Consider the following 17,936-nt stretch of genomic DNA (forward strand, 5'->3'; position numbering starts at 1 on the left):
CAAGCTCCACACATCTACCACCTAACATCCCCAGAGATGTTATTCTACGCTTGTCAACAGTCACGGATAAGATTCAAATAATGCCTGCAATTAAAGGCAAAACACCGCTGACATTTGAAGGCGCTCAGCTCTCCTTCTTTCAAGACGTCACTAGAGCCACATTGCTAAAACGAAAAACCTTTGGACCCGTGACAACCGCGCTGCGCCATGCAGGCATCACCTACAGGTGGGGAAACACTGGCGCCCTCCTTGTCCACCACAATGGGACGGCACACCACCTCACGACGCCAACATGTGGACAATCCTATTCCGGGACAGTCTACGCAGGACCCACAGTTTTTGGACACTTGATTTTACACAAGGACTAAACCCAGAGACGGTAAGCATGGCACGGACATATCTGCCAAAGAGACAGCCCAGACCTCTTCCAGTGAGGAAAAACAGTCCTGAGGAATACCACCTTCTCAACTAGACTTTTGGTTTTTGTTCTTTCTTATTTTTGGCATCTTGTTTCCTATGCGGGACTATTGCAGGTTACTCACCTCATGTCTCATCGCAAAAATGTACAACCTGATATTTCTGCCTTGATAAGCACTTGTTTGGATACTTATAAGCTTAATACAGCCCTACTCTCCCAAGCCAGAAAGATATAGCAATCTGGCGCCCACTATGATTATCGCCTAGCCGCTCACCCCCCCCACACCACCCCCAGGGATAGGGGGATAGATGAGATGCCACACGAGGTACAACGCACACTAGAGCACCTCACACACGTATGTCTTCATAGCAAACCTGGCCCAAATAAAAGCTCCACAGGCGAGTACACTGTGGCATCCAGAACTACAACTCAAACCAGCTTGCACTATCTATGTACACGCTCCCACACATGCTTACACCTAGCAGCTAGATCCAGGGAGCACCCTCATACCTCCACACTTGCAGTACACCAGGGGACCACCATCCACAACGCCACACCTGTAACAACCTTGATAACCCCGGGTATGTCACCAAACTTGATTTGTTATAAGAAAATGTGCTTCACAACTCTGTAACCTCAACTTGACAATGTTAAACTGTAACACCCGAAAATGTCATACCATGTTTTAAGTATGAAATTGTTAACTTGCTAAACCAAGCGCACAAAAATAAAGAATAAAAAAAAAAGAAAAAAAAAAGGAAAGCACTCTCACTTAAGGTGGTATATATTTGAGAAGCACTTTTCATGGTGCCACACTAAGGCATACTCTAAGCAACACAACAGCTTCAGTTTAATAAAGCCATTTTGGTGTATAAATAATACCCCTGCAGTCTTCAGATTCCCACCTCCCATGACTTCCCATGACACCTCATGACTTCCCATGACACCTCACACAGACTCAATGAAAAAGGGTTTCATTTTAAAACTGATCTTATAGCACAGTGTGTTTACTTTATAAATCCTTGGTAAGTGCTAACACGTCTCTTTCTGTACAATGTTATTTTTATTTTTGCAAAGCATTGCCAGGTAGTATTTTTTTCAGGTATTATCTTTCACAGGCAATTTCAGATGATCAGGCTATTATTGTTTGTGATAGCATTTTAGACAGTGGAAGAGTTAATGCTTTGCTTTCCCATCTTACAACTTCACCAGCCATTGCTGGTAAGATGGTTTACTTTTAAAATATGTCCCAATGTTCTGTCTGTCAGATTCCCATAAGATTCCCACCTGGAGGAGGGGTGCATGTTGCCACCCTAGGTGAAGTAAATTGCACCCTTACCCCTCCCTATACTACCATCAGTCTATCCAAATGCATCTAGAAAGGACTGTTCACATTCTAAGTGCCAACAATGGATCAAATCTGGCAATATGTCAGACATTGGAGAATAAAAGATCTCCTCAACAAGATCATATGTAGTGCATATGCCTGCTCTAGTGGCAACAACACAGTTTCAGCTCTCTCTTCAACCTGGGCAGTTAAAGGGACAATAGAGTCACCAGAATAACTACAGATTAATGTGTCTGGTGTTGTGGTGTCTACAGCCTGTCCCTGAAGACATGTAAACACTTCCTTTTCAGAGAAGAGGCAATGTTTATATTACAGCCTAGAAACACCTCTGTGTCAGTCACTTGGACGGCCACTAGAAGTGTTTCCTAGATCAGTACAGCACAATGTGCAGCACTGATGTTCTGCATGGAGGCGCTAAATGTTCCTCATAAAGATGTATTGATTCAATGCATCTCTATAAGGAGATGCTGATTAGCACAGTGTGGCATGTTGCTCTACATGCGCAAAAGCCTCCCAATGCTTTCCTGTGGGAAAGCATTGGATTGCAAAAGATCGTCAAGTTTGATAATTTCAGCCATGGAGGCTGAGCGGGGAAGGAGCCAGCCGCAAGACCCGCACAGCACTGGAAAAAAAGTGAATAAAATGACCTTTTACTTTGCTGACCGGGAGGCCGGAGAACTAAACGGCACTATTAGAACTATAGTGTCAGGAATACATATTTGCATTCCTGACACTATAGTGTTCCTTTAACCATAGAGTGGGACAAGATATGATGTGAAACCATATTCTCTCCTCTCAAACTCTGCTGCATGGAACTGTAAGGGGAGCTGCAAAAGCTGTCTCTGTCACAGACAGAGACTGCTTACTCCCTTACTCCTTACTAAACACTGAGAAGCCACCCTCTCATCTAGTAAGGTAAGCAAAAGTGGTAGCTTTAAGTAAAAATAAGCTTAAAGAAATGGGGTTGGGGAAACAAAGGAATAAAGAGAATAAAGAGAATGGGTTATTGAAGTGGATAGAGAGGAAGTCAATGGGGCAGTAGAAAGGACAGGGAGAGCATACTGGAGAGATTAAGTGCTTTGAGTGCGTTTGCAACATGGGGTTTTGGTGGGTTGAATAGGAACAATCTTTTATTAATGGACTCAGAGTGAAAAATTTAATGGGCTAAACCTGCTCCCTGTGTTTTATTTAGACTATGGCCTCTAAGTCTTCCTGTGATCTGTCTGTGAGAAATGCACTAAATTAACCTTTAAACAACAAATTAAAAACAGCAAAACAAAACAGAAAATATAATTTTGTAAATATATATACAGAAAGCTTACCCGACCCATGGTGTGTTAGGAGATATATGAAAACAAACTGGTGGTGATACATAATAAATAGTCTTTGCCTTAATGCAGTTAGATCCAGTATAATTTAGACAGAGACCCTTGATTTCTCTATGACTTGGCGGAAATGAGATCTTGGCGTGTGTATTATTAATGGGGAATACGTCCACTCTTAAAAGAAAACAAAAATAGTTTATTGTTAGATTGATTGAAAAATATGGTTTGTATTCATTTATACACAAAGACTTCACAAATTATCTCAATTTTACCTTCTGATATTCCATTTTCCTGAATAATGTGTCCCCTAACCTTTTTAGTTCCAGGGCTGAACCTTCTACCTATGGGTATCCAATTTCCCTCTTAATTTCAGAACCTCTTCTCTCGCTTTATAGATTTTGCTCTTCTCATCCACTTTTAGTGCTCATTGTCCCATTTTTATTAAGTCTGTCCTCTTTATCGGATCGTATATCAATACAAAGTCCCGTCTTCATTTTAGCTTTATTTTTTACATCTAATTTTCCTCTTTTACTCCATCAAGACCCATACTCATTTTAACTGTGCCTAGCTGTGTAATTCATTTTCCACTCTTTCATCAACTCCACGTATTGTTCTTCCTTTCCTTGTTGGTCTCACCTTTCCATTTCAACTCAAATCTATGCAATCCATATCAATTTCCCTGTGATGGATTATGCCTGGGCTAGTTTTCCTCCAATTTAGGGATATTGTAGTGGTTTATAAAATGTTGCTGTAAGGTTTTGGCACAGATTAACAGGAGTGCCCTGACCTTCCCCCATTCTAAATTGTCAAACTGTGTTTGAAGGGTATCTACTCAGGGGTAGCACCGCTCCCCACCATCACTACTAATGCTGGAGAGCCGAAGGTTCCTAAGAAGGAACTCTGTTAGCCCTCCTGAGCTAAGCCCTCATCAGCTGAGGCATTCCTGCTTGGGAACTTTTGCCTCTCCAGCATTAGTAGTGGAGATATGAAGTGCATGGACCCCATGTAAGAAGTTAAATCATGATAAAATGATGATGGGGTATGCCAACATATTACTCACACCATAATCACTACACCAAGCTGTAGAGGTTAGCATGCTTGGAGTGTTCCTTTAGCTTGTTACAAAATTCAAGGAGCCACCTGGCTGGACATTGTGACTATCCTGCTGGCTCTGGGTCTCTGCCACTTTTGAAGAAATGTATGAGGACACAGTGTAACACCACACTACACTATAAGCAGATTCTCATCTCTGTGATATGAGCAGCTGCATCTTATGACAGCATTGTTGTCTTCTATGATTCTCATATATCTTTTGTGGTTTTAAAGGTTTCTAGCCACCGCTGGCTGTAAGAAAAATATTTATCTGTGTTGAAGTGCACGTGACTTAAATTCTTTTTTATCATTGTTGGCACAGATAGTGTAAATGTAAGTGGTTGGGCGCTATCAGCTTCCTTTATTGTTATTGACTTTAATGCAAAGTAAAATACAGGGGGAGTCAATGAAAAATAAACAAATAATATGATATGTATACTTTTTAATCTGTCCAATTTTGTTAACCAGTGCAAGATTCACGAGAGAAGCAGTTTTATAGGAAAGTACAAAGGGTTAGACATTTGCAATATATGCCATGATTTATTCTTTTGCAAGCATATGTAAAGTTCTGTATCTAAATAATTACTGTTCTTGCAGACATCCCAAGTTTCCCAGAGGTTCGGGGAGAGTCCCGCATTTTGAATGCGGCTCCCTGACACCCGCAAATCATATACAATATCCTGGAAATCGCATGCACAATCTAACAATGTACAATGTATATCTGAATGTGTGTGTTTAATTTCCAGGATATACTATATAATTTGTTCCCCCACCCAAATACTCACTAAATAGGAACCCGGGCCCTTGAATATCAGCTGGCAGATAGGAAGTCACAACCTGTCACTTCCTCCCTGCTTTAGAGAGCTGCCCGGGAAGAATGGAGGTTGGAGGCAGAGGTGGAGCCGGCAGTATGAAGGCAAAGGAGAGGATGGAGTGAGCTGCTGTTGCATGCTCACTCCCATCAGCCTCACCCAGTACCAGAACTCCAAGCACCTCACCCTCCTGGACACAAATGTAAGTTATCAGGAGGGTGGCTGCAAATATATATCTGTATGTCAGTGTGTGTATCTGAGTGTTAATGTTGTGGCTCCAGTCAAGCCCTTTTTGGAAACACCTTGTGGTGCTCTCCTGTGCTTGCACTCTTTTGCTTATGGTTTTTTTTCTCCATAATAACTGCTATCTCTGACCCTTGAAGAAACCATTTTGTCTACATCCTGTTATAACAAAGCTATGCACCGTTGCCTGTCTTCGTATTATATGTTCTCCTAGATAGCATGGTCTGTAAGTATTCCTTAACCTGCCCTCCATGTTTATATAATCTCAGCAATGCTATTATTTTATTTCTATGTGTTTGTAATATAGCTAGTTTAGTATTCCCTACTAGTTCCCTTTCCTGTGTTACCTCAGTCCTTACTATAGCCTCCATTCTGTGGTGTATCGTTTAGACTACATCTCTTCTTTATGTCGCCTGAATGTGGGAATTAGAAATTTACTATGCAGCCTGTTATCATACTGTCTTATTCATTTGCAGGTCATTTGTTCCATCGCCTTAGTAACTTCACTCATTGAGTTATGTTATTTTGTATTTGTGTATTGCAATATTACTCTTTCACATGGATTGCACTGGGTTGGTGATGTGCATATAAACCCTGGATGGACATTGTCCTCCTCATCCATGTGGTCTGTGAAAAGAGTTTATCTCTCTGTCACGCCCTGTAGGGGAACACTGAGTGAGGACAGAACAGCCATCACAGTGATACACATTAGTAAACTGTACAGCAATAGATGATGAATTGTATATGTGGTATGTGACCTTAACATAAAATAGATTTCTAAGAAATACATTTACCAATTCATTACGGTATCTTAAACATATTTTCAGCCATATACTTACTGTTCTGGGTTACAAATACTGGTGCCTATTAAGACCAGTTTTGATACATTCTCAAGGTGTTGACCTGAAATCGACACGTTTTGCTTCCCAAAAACTGAAATTCGGTCATGTTCTAAAGATATATTGACCTGTGAAGCAATAAGAAAAGTTACAAAAAAGAAATCCACCATTTAAGGGTATGCATGGGGTAAACATTACCCGAGTCATTTCACCATTTTATATGATTACAAATCAAAAAAATACTCAGTCAGATCTTTATTAAATCCTTTCCTTCCAGCAAAATAAAGTTAAATTAGCTCACAAAGCCCTATGTGTGGTGACATTCTGTCATCAAACTAATATGGTGACCAGGGGTCATATGACCAAGCTCAGGTATGCCTTTCTTACAGTGGGATAAGCTTTACCCTTCGGTATGGTAATTAGGTTATTCAATATCTTTACAAGTCAGGAAAGAGATAACCACTTCCCCGTATCCCCATTCCTTCCTGTTCCTTCTTGGCTGTGCTACTGAGCAGACATGGGCTAATTTTTATCATGGTGAACTGTGAGTGGGATCTGGTGACTTTATAAGATTTAGTTGTTATTGTTAGTTAGAGTGTTGTTGTTTTTATAGTTAGTTAGATTGTGTGTCATTATTTGTATGTTGTTGTTTTGTCTCTGAATAAATATTTGTTAAAGTAGACGGACCACAGTTTATATGTGTATGCGTACATAATTTATGGAGTTTTGTAAAATACCACACTATGTACTTTCCCCTTTGGTCTTGCGATATTTTTTGTTTTTACCAACCATTCTGTCTCTTTGCTTTACTGTAAAGTGAATAGAAATAATGAACCACCCTTACTCTCCACATTCTACAGCAGACTTTGGCGTTTTTTTTCTAGAAACTAGGTTGGTGAGATGACAGAGTGTGGTCTCTGAGCAAACTAGACCTTCTACAGCAGTTCTTTGTAATGTCCTATATATTGTTTGCACATCTTGGTATATCAGTACTATACATGCTTGTGGGCATTAGAACCATATAAAGACATTATTATTACACTCTGGTGCTATTTTAAGAAGCGATATTCCTAGAAATGCCAAACGTTCCTTACAAATGCACATAATTGGGGTTATTTTTTCTGTGGTGGACCTTGTAACATTCCCTGGGGTTGCCTGAACCTATCTTCAAGTTTCCCGAACTTATACATATCCCCCTGTTTGTGGACTGAGCGGAACATGTGTGGTCCCCCTTTTTATTAATTCAGACCACTGACCACCCCTGTCTGTTAACCACAATTAAAGGATTAACTTGCGTGCTTTCTTTGGATGGCTGCCATTCGTATAACCGAACACACGTGGTCCAGTGCATGGTTGCCATTTTGTCTACCGAACACAGGCTGCAGTACTTGGTTGTCGAGTGTGAGGAACTCATTTCGGGTACACAAGCTCGCAAACCCCGGCAAAGAATGTGCCGCTGCCCATCCAACTTCCAGACCAGCTACACGACGACGTTCGGAAATAGGAACTAACAACTGGGGGAAGCATTCGCTCCCTGAGAGACAGGGGGAGCATTCATAGGTGTTTGTACGGGAACCCCTGAAAGGGGGCCAGCTGTTGCCCTCGATTCTCTGGAACTATTTTGGGTCATTACCTCGTGGCCGGCCAGTCAAAACTTTACCCAAATGGCGATTTCGTTTTGCCGAATGGATCTGAACGCTATTTGGATATGTTGGGCGCTCAGACACAGGCTACTCAGGGATATAAGACTGGTGGGGTTCCTGTATAATCTTCATATGTTTTTGGGGTGTTTTGTAATATTTTGTGTTGTTTCCTGTAACTAATAGATAATTGAGTTAGCCTTTCAGGGACTCAAGTATGTCCCAGACACAAAGACGCCTGGAATCAATGGAGACCTCATGTTGGGGTTGTGTGCATAAAAAGCAGAGTGTGGCACAATAAAGTTCAGTTGACTCCCAGAACGATGTGTCGTCAAGTTACTGCGGGAATGGGCTATATTCACTAAACAGCGCTTCTTTCCGGCTCCAGAGGATTTCAGATTAAATATTCGATCTCAGGATTGCAGCTCCACTACAATCATTTGTATCTTGTATATTTATTTTTGACACTCTTACTGTGTGAGAAAAATATTGTATTTCTGTTTCTATATTAATATGTCAGACTCCATTTGAAATATTGCAAATATTAATTACCATAAAATGTATAAAACATTTTTGTAAAGTACGAATGTATACATGACAAAGCAAAGTGTTGTAAATTTCCTACAGTAAGAAGAAGAACTGAGATCGAGCCAATATGTTAACTGGTACACTAGAAAGTCGGGGGTAACCCCAAATAGAAAACGAATATGAATAGGCAAAAAGTAGTGTACCAGTAGGGACTGGGATATGTAATATACTCTGATAAGAGTACCCGCTAACTTTAGGATAGAACCGTAAAATAGCTTCCAAAAGAAAGAGAAAATAATAAAATTAAAAAAGAATATCAATAATTTATATTAAATATAATATAAAACTATAACATACAAGGTGCTTGTGTACAAAAAGTGAATTAACTAACAGGTGTTAGATGGATAAAGCTCAACCAGTAATGATGTAACGTGAAAAACTGCTATTTCGGCAGAGTTTATCTCAAAATATCAAACTAGCCTATTCTGCAATGATAATCGGCTACCTCATATAGTGGTATAAGAATGAATTGATGCTCCGTTGGAACTGGTTGAAATAAATATGCTAGGTAACAAAACAACCTGTTACGGGATCGTGGTAAGTAATGAAACAAAACCTGATATTGATATTGCCTTGCACACGTCTGTGCCAGAGTATATATCTCAGTTAAATTCGGCAATCAGGAAAATTAAAATATTAATAGAGAAATGATGAGAGGCAGAATGATAAGAGGCAGATCCTCAATTAGACCCAGGTAATATTTTTATCCTGTAATCCATGAACCGGTTTAGTAGCCCTTCTCGGAACGCTTTTCAAAGTAAGCATTCTTTCACCTCTTAGATATATTAAAATGGATTGGATGCATTGACCACCAAACAGCAGGTACCATAACATAACTAAGCATGCATAAAAACTAGCTTTATCCTGGGATGCCGGAATAACTAATGTCAGTGAATTTACCACATCCTGAATAAACACAGCAGTTATCGACAGAATATTTACTATGCTTTGCCAACTTCAAGCATCAACAGCTGGAGTGTTTGACATGCTTTATTGCTTAGAACTCTCCTCCGGGGAAAATAGGTGCTATGGAAATGAACTATCTTTCTTATTATTATTATTATTATATAAACTGGACAATGTAAGCAGTGAGGATGCCATTGCAGATGTCACAAAATACCCCTTTCTGCCTCATTAAAGATTTAGCATTTTAGCTCAAAGAAGAAAGGTGAATTGTTAATGTAGGTTTGCCTTGACGTGGTGAGCTTACACTTTAATGGTCATTGGAGTGATACAAAAAAAACCTCCAGTTATTAAAATATTTATATGTGGATAGGGATTTAGGATAATGCACAGGTAACTTTTTTTGGTTTTAGAAGGAGATAAGTTTATAGGGTTTTTTTTTTTGCTCAACTTCTAAAAAGTCAAGGAGATTACAAAAAAAAACTGAGATATCTCGGGCGAGCAACCCAGGAAAAAGGAGACGCAAACTACCGACGCACGCAGGGAGGACCCTTCCTGGATCACAGAAAATGGAGAGAGTCAAGCTACGACGCTGCGGCCCATACACAGCCACCAAACGGAAACCCACTACTCGGGGCCAGTACAAACCATTATCTGGAAATCTATTCATAAACAGGGCTATACATAGGACACGAGGTCACACATTTAGGCTTGAAGAAAGGAGATTTCATCTAAGGCAAAGAAAATGTTTTTTTACAGTAAGAGCAATAAGGATATGGAACTCATTGCCGGAAGAGGTGGTTTTGTCAGAGTTTAAATTGCAATTGGATAAATACTTGCAAAAACATAACATACAGGGATACAATTTCTAATTAGTGGGATAATAAGCTGCTTGATCCAAGGAGACATCTGACTGCTATTTTGGGGTCAAGAAGGAAATTTTTCCTAGTTTGTTGCAAAATTGGAAGCACTTCAGACTGGGTTTTTTGCCTTCTTTTGGATCAACAGCAAAAGCATATGTGAGGAAGGCTGAACTTGATGGACGCAAGTCTCTTTTCAGCTATGTAACTATGTACTCAGTCCCGACGCGAAAACAAACCTGCCGACCGCGACAAGACCAGGGACGCAAGTACCTCAGACTGCCTTGGGACTCAGGGTGGGGGACTAGCACTTGGACTCATGTTCCCCAGGGAGGATAAGCTGCCATCACTTGGCATTGGTTGAGTTGCTCTGGGAAGAAGGGATAACCCCCTAAAGCAAGCTTAGTGGTACCTCTCTAAGCCAACACAAATGTACAATACTGCAATGAGCTTAAGTGGACAGTGTGCTTTCAATTAATTGTAATTTTGTAATACCTGGCTTTACTGTTTTTATGTCTTTCTTCTCTCACTCTCCTGGTATTGCTAGGTCTCAGTCTCAACTATCTAGGCTTACACTCCAGCCAAGCTTAGCTAGCATGTTACCCACTGCTCATTGTCCGCTACATGTTTTCTCTACTCAAGTAGACACGTCCACATATTCAGTCGCCTTGCAGTTTAAAGTGCGCAATATAGCATAATACTCTAGGCTACTGATACGAGTCAGGTTTCACATATTAACCCCTTCCTGACATCACTCTTTTATTTTTTCGCAATCATTCCCTCATACACTTGTACCTGTTTGATTTCTAGTCCAGCCTAATTGCTACACATTGCTGCACCACACTACATGTTTTCACTGTCAGTACGAATATCCTGATTATTCAATCTTAGGTTTTACTATTGCCTGACATATTAGTCAATGGGTCGTGATTGCTATAACTCTGAGTAATTTTACTGTAAAAATGGTGCATCACATATATATTACTGTTCCAGCACTTGCGAGTTAGATAGCACACTTACTGTTAATATAGCATGCCTAATCATACATTCACCTATTTAGCACACCTTTACCCACTCTTATACCCCTAAGGAGCAATGTACGTTTCGTATTTTAAACCTGAAAACCACGACGAGAACCAGTACAATAGACACCATTACTCAGCTGGTATTTAGCTTGCTTTATAAATTTGATGCAAATGCTTATAATTAACCATACGTGAGACTATGCCTGAAATATCATAACCTTTAGTTTAGTCTACAATCGTATCTCTTATCTTGACATAACTGTTCCAGCTCTAGCCTGATATTAATATAAAAATGTGCTGTCAAATCGCATGCCATGTTAAACCTACTGTTCTTAATCGGCTTGCTAATGCTGTTGTGGCATCGCAAGACAAAATTTTAAATGTCTTTACATGCACAAGAAAAATAAAGAATAAAAAAAACAAAAACAAAAAAAAAACTGAAATAGAATATGCAGAGTACTCGTGTTTAAAGAAATAGAGAGATTATGCTCATTATTTCGGTCATTCTTACAGCAGCTGATGGAGATTGGAAAGCCGTTCATTGCTGTACAGATCAGAGCAGTAGTTCCAAACCTTTTTTAACAGTAACCTAATTTATCTGTACAACATTGGCACAGCGACCCATTATTCAATTAAAAACACACTCTCTAACACTAACTAAATACTTATATTATAATGTAGTAAATAGCAAAATAAATTCTGCAAAACAACTTTATTAGGTAACTTCTCAATGTGAAGAAGGCTTGTTTTGTATTTAGTATTATAATTCACTAAAGTGAGAATTTTTTGAAATTCAAAGTGAATTTAAAATTAATAGACAAAATAGCTCAACTGGAAAAATTTTCCAAGTCAGCTAAGCTTTCAATTCGGCTACTCTGCCTTAGATTTGAAATTCACAACAATTCTCACTTTGGTAAATAGGTACGCACAGAAAGATATTTAATGAGGAAGTTGCCTAACTTATTTATAAATAAATAATGGCACAGAGACCCAATGTTCTTCTCTTGACCTAGGGGTTACAAATAGATTAGAGGCTCTGCCAATGTATAGATGCACATAGTGCCCAAATCAGCTGGATGAAGGCCCCAACTTAGTTAAGAAAAAGAAATTAAATACTTTGTGAGACTTGCTGTAGCTCACCACAAAGTTAGAAGAACTGCACAGAATGGAGAACTACAGGAATTTGGTTGTTATGTTTCCTTATGTATTTCGATTTCACAAAACTCTTATCAAATCACAGGATGACAGATCATGCATTCAGCATAAGTTGTAAACCAACTTCTGCTATTGCTCTGGGCTCTTCCCTACATTACATAAAATTGAAACAGATAAAAATAATCCGAATAACAGAAAATTATGGTGAGCGCATTCCAAGATGTATAGTTTGGGCGGCGGAGCTAGCAACAACCGAGTTCAGTTGCACTCACTGAGAGCTCTGTGCTTTATAAGTACTGTGACGAACTGAACCTCATCACGGGTTCTTGGAGGGGCCTGCTGGCCAGCCTCTTGCCTCAGGACTATGGGCCCTTCAATATACCTTGCCCAATGCATTTTAAAAGGCTCACTTCAGGTGATTTATGTACTTTGGTACTCCAGAAAGAGAGACCGACCCTGGTTCCCTGGAACTGTTTTGGGCATAGGACCATGTGCACAGTTGGTCAAAATTATGACTTCCATGGAAATCCCGAACCCCTGAACCGACCTGGGTAATCTTTGGATATGTTGGTCCCCCAGATCGTGGCTATTAGGGGATGTAACTTTTGTGGGGTTTACATGTCTTTTGGGGGTACTTACAGGAGGCTGTTAAAATGTGTGTTTTCTGTGCCTGAAAGAGTTTAGTATACTTCCTGACTCGATTATCTCTCAGGCACAGGGGAGGGATTATCCTCTTTTGTGTGGGAGTGTCCTGGACCTGAGAGCCAATGTTATTACAGTGTGTACTTTGTCATAGTCCCCTCTCAGGTCCAGTGGGGAATGCCCCTGGAATATGTTAGAGTAAACCCCTTGCATGGGCCAGTTGTGGCTGCCATTAAAGGAGTTCCTCTTCACCCTCAACATAGAGCCTCGTCTCATGTGTGGAGGGGACAGCTATATTCACTCTGGGGATTGCTATAATCACTATACTTCCTTGGATTACAACACTTGCTCTTGTAAGAACAGCCTGCTTTACTCTCTGGTCTAGGAGAGGTCTACCCACTGGAAGCTGGATCCTGGCCTTGGGTCCAGGGTGGGTGGAGGACAGCTTTATATTCTTTATGTGATAGTTCTAAAGGCTTGTTCTTAAACAGTTTCTTCACCTTCTTCTGCCCTGATACCACAGGTCAGGAACACAGAGACTTGAATGACAGATCACCAATTCAGGGCAAGGGTAAAAACATGATATATATATATATATATATATACACACACCTCTGTACATTCACAGAGAGGTAGATGTAATGTCAGTTTCATGCACGCCTCTCACTTGTTTAGCATGCTACTTCCAGCCCTCACAGGAGAAATAAAATGAAAGTCTCTCTTACCTGTCTCCCAAGGAAGGATTTATTTCCTTTACTGCTGCTGATTACTTGTAGCGGAGCACTGGGTTGGAGTCAGTCTAAACTCCTGGCCTGGACTTAATTTTCCCTAAGTTCTCTGTAAACTGTGGCGTGGAGCACCGGCCCTCCCTACTCTCTGAATGCTCCACCCCAGGGCCCCACATCTAACTATTTGTAATGTTGCACACTACACCCCTGTGGTTAAATATCATATGCCTCTCTAAAAATATAGAGGGTATAAACACACCATCACATACAACACCACGCACCTTATCACTATATATATATATATATATATATATATATATATATATATATAAAAATACAATAATCCCCTGCACTCACGCTTGAAAAATGATCCAATGCCGGGCGCATCACCAGAGCTCCAATAGATAAAGAATCCAACAAGTAAGGCTGCTCTCTGGACTCTAAAACGAAAATTTATTGAATAATATTAAAAATAACGACCAACGCTTCGGTCCCCGCTCGGGACCTTCCTCAGGGTCAAAAAGACAACAAGCCTTACTTGTTGGATTCTTTATCTTTATCTATCTCTCTCTCTCTCTCTCTCTCTCTCTCTCTCTCTCTCTCTCTCTCTCTCTCTCTCTCTATATATATATATATATATATATATATTGATTGTAGCAGGCTTGTCGGATCTTGGGTTATAAACCACAGAAACAGTTCTTTCTTCCAAAATTAGGAAAGCTTTATTTAGCAATCCAACCTTACTTTAGCCACAACAAAACATTGAACAAAAATATAATCCTACTCCACACTGGATACTAAATAACATAGGGTACCCCTTTTATGCTACTGGGTTACTGAGCAGACTCCAGTAGTTCAACAAATAAAATAAAACGCTTGCAAAATACCTGTCCTTTCGATACAGGTTTAGCAGTTTCTTTGACTCTTAGGCTCATAGGCTCATAGTCTCTCTGTCTCCGCCCCAGCTCTTCGCAGGAGAGACAGATTCCCCTCTGCATAGGGTTTATGTAGCTCCCTAATTAGTGTTCTAGAGCAGCCTGATTTTTAACCCCCTCTAGTCAGGGAACACAGAACGTGCCATTCTGGGGCTAATATAGTGGTGTTCCTTCACACTTCCACAATATATAAATATCTAGTGATATCATATGGAACTATGGTTTGCTGTCAGCCATCTTGCTACTATCAGCCATTTTATGGAATATAACCAATGTAGTACAAACTGTATTTTCTTTTCTACTTTTTGAAATGCTTATTTTTCCTTTTTCTGAACTATGCTGAACTAATAAAACTCTTTGGTAACAACGGCATTTCCTTATCGCAGGGTTAGCCAGCAAGAGAGGAAGTGTTAGCAGACCCAGCGATGGGTGCAGGATGTGTGGTTTTGATGTAAGTTGAGTATGTTGAGTCTATAGTAGGAGGGGGTACTGAAGAATGAGCAGACAATATTAACCTGCGCATTGCTTACTTCAAAAGTTCAGTATAGACCGAAGGGGTAAAATCGGTAAATTTACTTGTTCAGTTGTAGATTTATTTTCAAAGGCACATGTCCAGGAGAGATTTTGTTTTTTTTTAAAGATAGAGTAAACTTAAACTTAAAGGACCACTAAAGGCACCCAGACCACTTCAGCTTAATGAAGTGGTCTGGGTGCCAGGTCCGTTTAGGATTAACCCTGCCTGCTGTAAACATAGCAGTTTCAGAGAAACTGCTATGTTTACAAATGGGTTAATCCAGCCTCTGTTGACTGAATCATTGACAGCCGCTAGAGGCTTTCCTATGGACTGGCTGAATGCGCGCAGCTCTTGTCACGCATGCGCATTCAGACAATGGCGACCGAAGGAGGAGAGTCCCCAGCGCCGAGGGAGCCTGGTGCTGGAGAAAGGTGATCGTTTAACCCCCTTCCTCCCCTTCAGCCCAATGGGAGTGGGACCCTGAGGATGGGGGCACCCTCAGGGCACTATAGTGCCAGGAAAACGAGTTTGTTTTCCTGGCACTATAGTGGTCCTTTAAATTGTAAGAACAATGACCATATTTCTCCATTTCCCCATGTATAAAAGTCCTTGTTTTTATTACCATGTTAGACTTTGCTTGCTAAGGTCTCACTGTGATCACAGTTGCTTTGCATGAGCAATAAAACTCTTTGATGGACCTGGCGAATATTTGATTATTACGCTAACAATAGATGGTTAGATAGCTAGATAGATAGACACAAAATTGTAAAGCACTGAGGAATAATTGGCTCTACATAAATCCCAATAATAATAATAGATAGATAGATAAAATTACAATTGAACAAAGCAAAAACATTGTGAAAATTGCTCTTTTTGTTAAGATACAAAAATGCCCTTGTAGTAAGGTGCTTAAAAGTACTTAAAATTCAGCATGTAAGAGTATGTGGGGGAAGCTTGACTAAAAAAGAGTTAAACAGGCATAATGAAGAAGTGTAGATGCAAACACAAGGTGGTTTACCCTCAAGCAAACAGGAAAGGTTTGTCACGATATTTTCATGGCTGACATGAGACTATTTTTAAAGCGCTCTATTTACAGACTGAGATCCACAATAGCAACACGAGATTGAAATTTTTTGGTGTGTTTATTTTCCTTATGTATATTCAATACGCTCTATAAAGATACACCACGATTTTGATGTTTGTTAGTCTAGTAAGCTGATGCCTCTCACCATAATATCAGCTGGAGGAACATTACAGAAGCTGTTTAACTAAAAACTAGAGGTCGGGTATCCCAGACTAGGCTTGCTAATGTTTATATCTCTTACATTCTGTATGGACAAATAATCCTTTAAACACTGAGCATGTTAGTTACTGATACCCCCTCTCCAAACAGGGACAAAAATGAGAAAGAGTGCGCTTTTAAACATTAAACTAAAGTCAAATCTTGGATGATACCAATCATCTCCCCATATCTCATTTTGCAGAAATAGTAAAAACAAAAATGTTCAACACATCACTGAAAAAATTGTTGGATAAAAGAAGTACTACTTAAAATACAATACATTTTATCATTAGCATGTCTGCAAGGGTGACCTCAAATTTGTTTAAAAAAAACATTAAAACTGGGTCCAGCAATGGGGTCCTGCCATATTATCATGTTCAGAGTGTTAACATCACCTTCTGGGGTTAGGTCATTTATTGTGTTAGTGGTAGAACTTTGCAGATCTGATTAGTAAATGTGAGAATTGCTCAAAATAACTACTCCTCATCAAATATCTCACCACAGCATAGGATGTTAAACAAGCCGACTACAAAATGAGTTACTGGGTAAAACTAATTGGTAGCTTATCTGCCCAGTGATAAACATTACTTTCAGGAAACAGAGGGACAGGAAGACGCGTGGTAAACATCTATGTGAAGCTTTACAGATGGTTATGCAGAAAAAAATCATGTGTGTGCGCATCCTGTTATTTCTTCGTAGATTTGATGTAGATATTTAATGCCAAATTCTTTGCCCCATTCATCATTTTATAGACATACACCTTGCATAAAACTGTGTTTTTTTTTTCCTCCTGTCTCACATTTTCATCTCAGGCTCAATGAGTTAACAGAGATGGAATTAGAAAAAATTTGAGAAAGCTTATAGCCCATATGTTTACAAGTTTATTTTATTTGTATAAAACCAACAGGTATATTCAGTTCTTTCTCTGTACACATTATATTTGGAATCCAGACCAGATTCCTTTGGGGTTAAGCACCCCGCCCAGGCCCCCCCAGCTTCAGAGGCTCCTTTAGAGGTGGCCACAGGTGTGTGTATATATAGGAGGAGTTTTTCAATAGTCAGGTCACTTTTATCATTTTCTCCAGTCAGCACAGATATCATCTGCAATAGTGAGGATACTTATTTTAGCACCAACACGTTAATTGTTTGGTTTTAACACTGTTTTTAATTGCTTTCATCACTTATTTTTGTATACTCACTATGCTCTTACTAGGATTTAATTTAACACCTTTTATTTTTAACACTATTACTATTTAATTCGTCCCCCACATTTTAGCGTAGGACCCACCGATATTGGGGTACTTTGAAAGTAGTGGTGGGCTTAACAACATATGGCCATATGGTGGAACCAAATCCCCATATTTATTCTTAGATAGGCATTTTAGTAGCCTTCTTTGCGTTATATTTTTTGTAGTCTGAGTGCGCCGCAACTATTGACATGAAGGGATTTGCTGAATAACAAATAAATGGAGCAAAGTGAAAGTGTTCTGGGCAGAGTGTAGGTGGCTTGCCAATATATGTCAGACTGTCAGACTGAGCTGTAGGATGGTAAGAAGGATACTTATGTGAAGGCTATGTGTCACGACT

The 17,936-nt window shown here is 39.8% G+C and overlaps 1 protein-coding gene across 1 annotated transcript in view; it reads right to left on the reverse strand.

Moving 5' to 3' along the window:
• Positions 1-17,936, reverse strand: part of PLXNC1 (plexin C1) — a 140,569-nt gene that overhangs the window by 58,803 nt on the left and 63,830 nt on the right. Inside the window, exons 10-11 of the mRNA XM_063447098.1 lie at positions 6,078-6,205; positions 3,089-3,265 (exon numbers count right to left, since the gene is read on the reverse strand). Of these exons, the coding sequence (XP_063303168.1) occupies positions 3,089-3,265; positions 6,078-6,205 (305 nt within the window). The remainder of the gene's footprint in view (positions 1-3,088; positions 3,266-6,077; positions 6,206-17,936) is intronic.

Source organism: Pelobates fuscus, chromosome 3 (genome assembly GCF_036172605.1).
Source record: "Pelobates fuscus isolate aPelFus1 chromosome 3, aPelFus1.pri, whole genome shotgun sequence".
Classification (NCBI taxonomy): domain Eukaryota; kingdom Metazoa; phylum Chordata; class Amphibia; order Anura; family Pelobatidae; genus Pelobates; species Pelobates fuscus.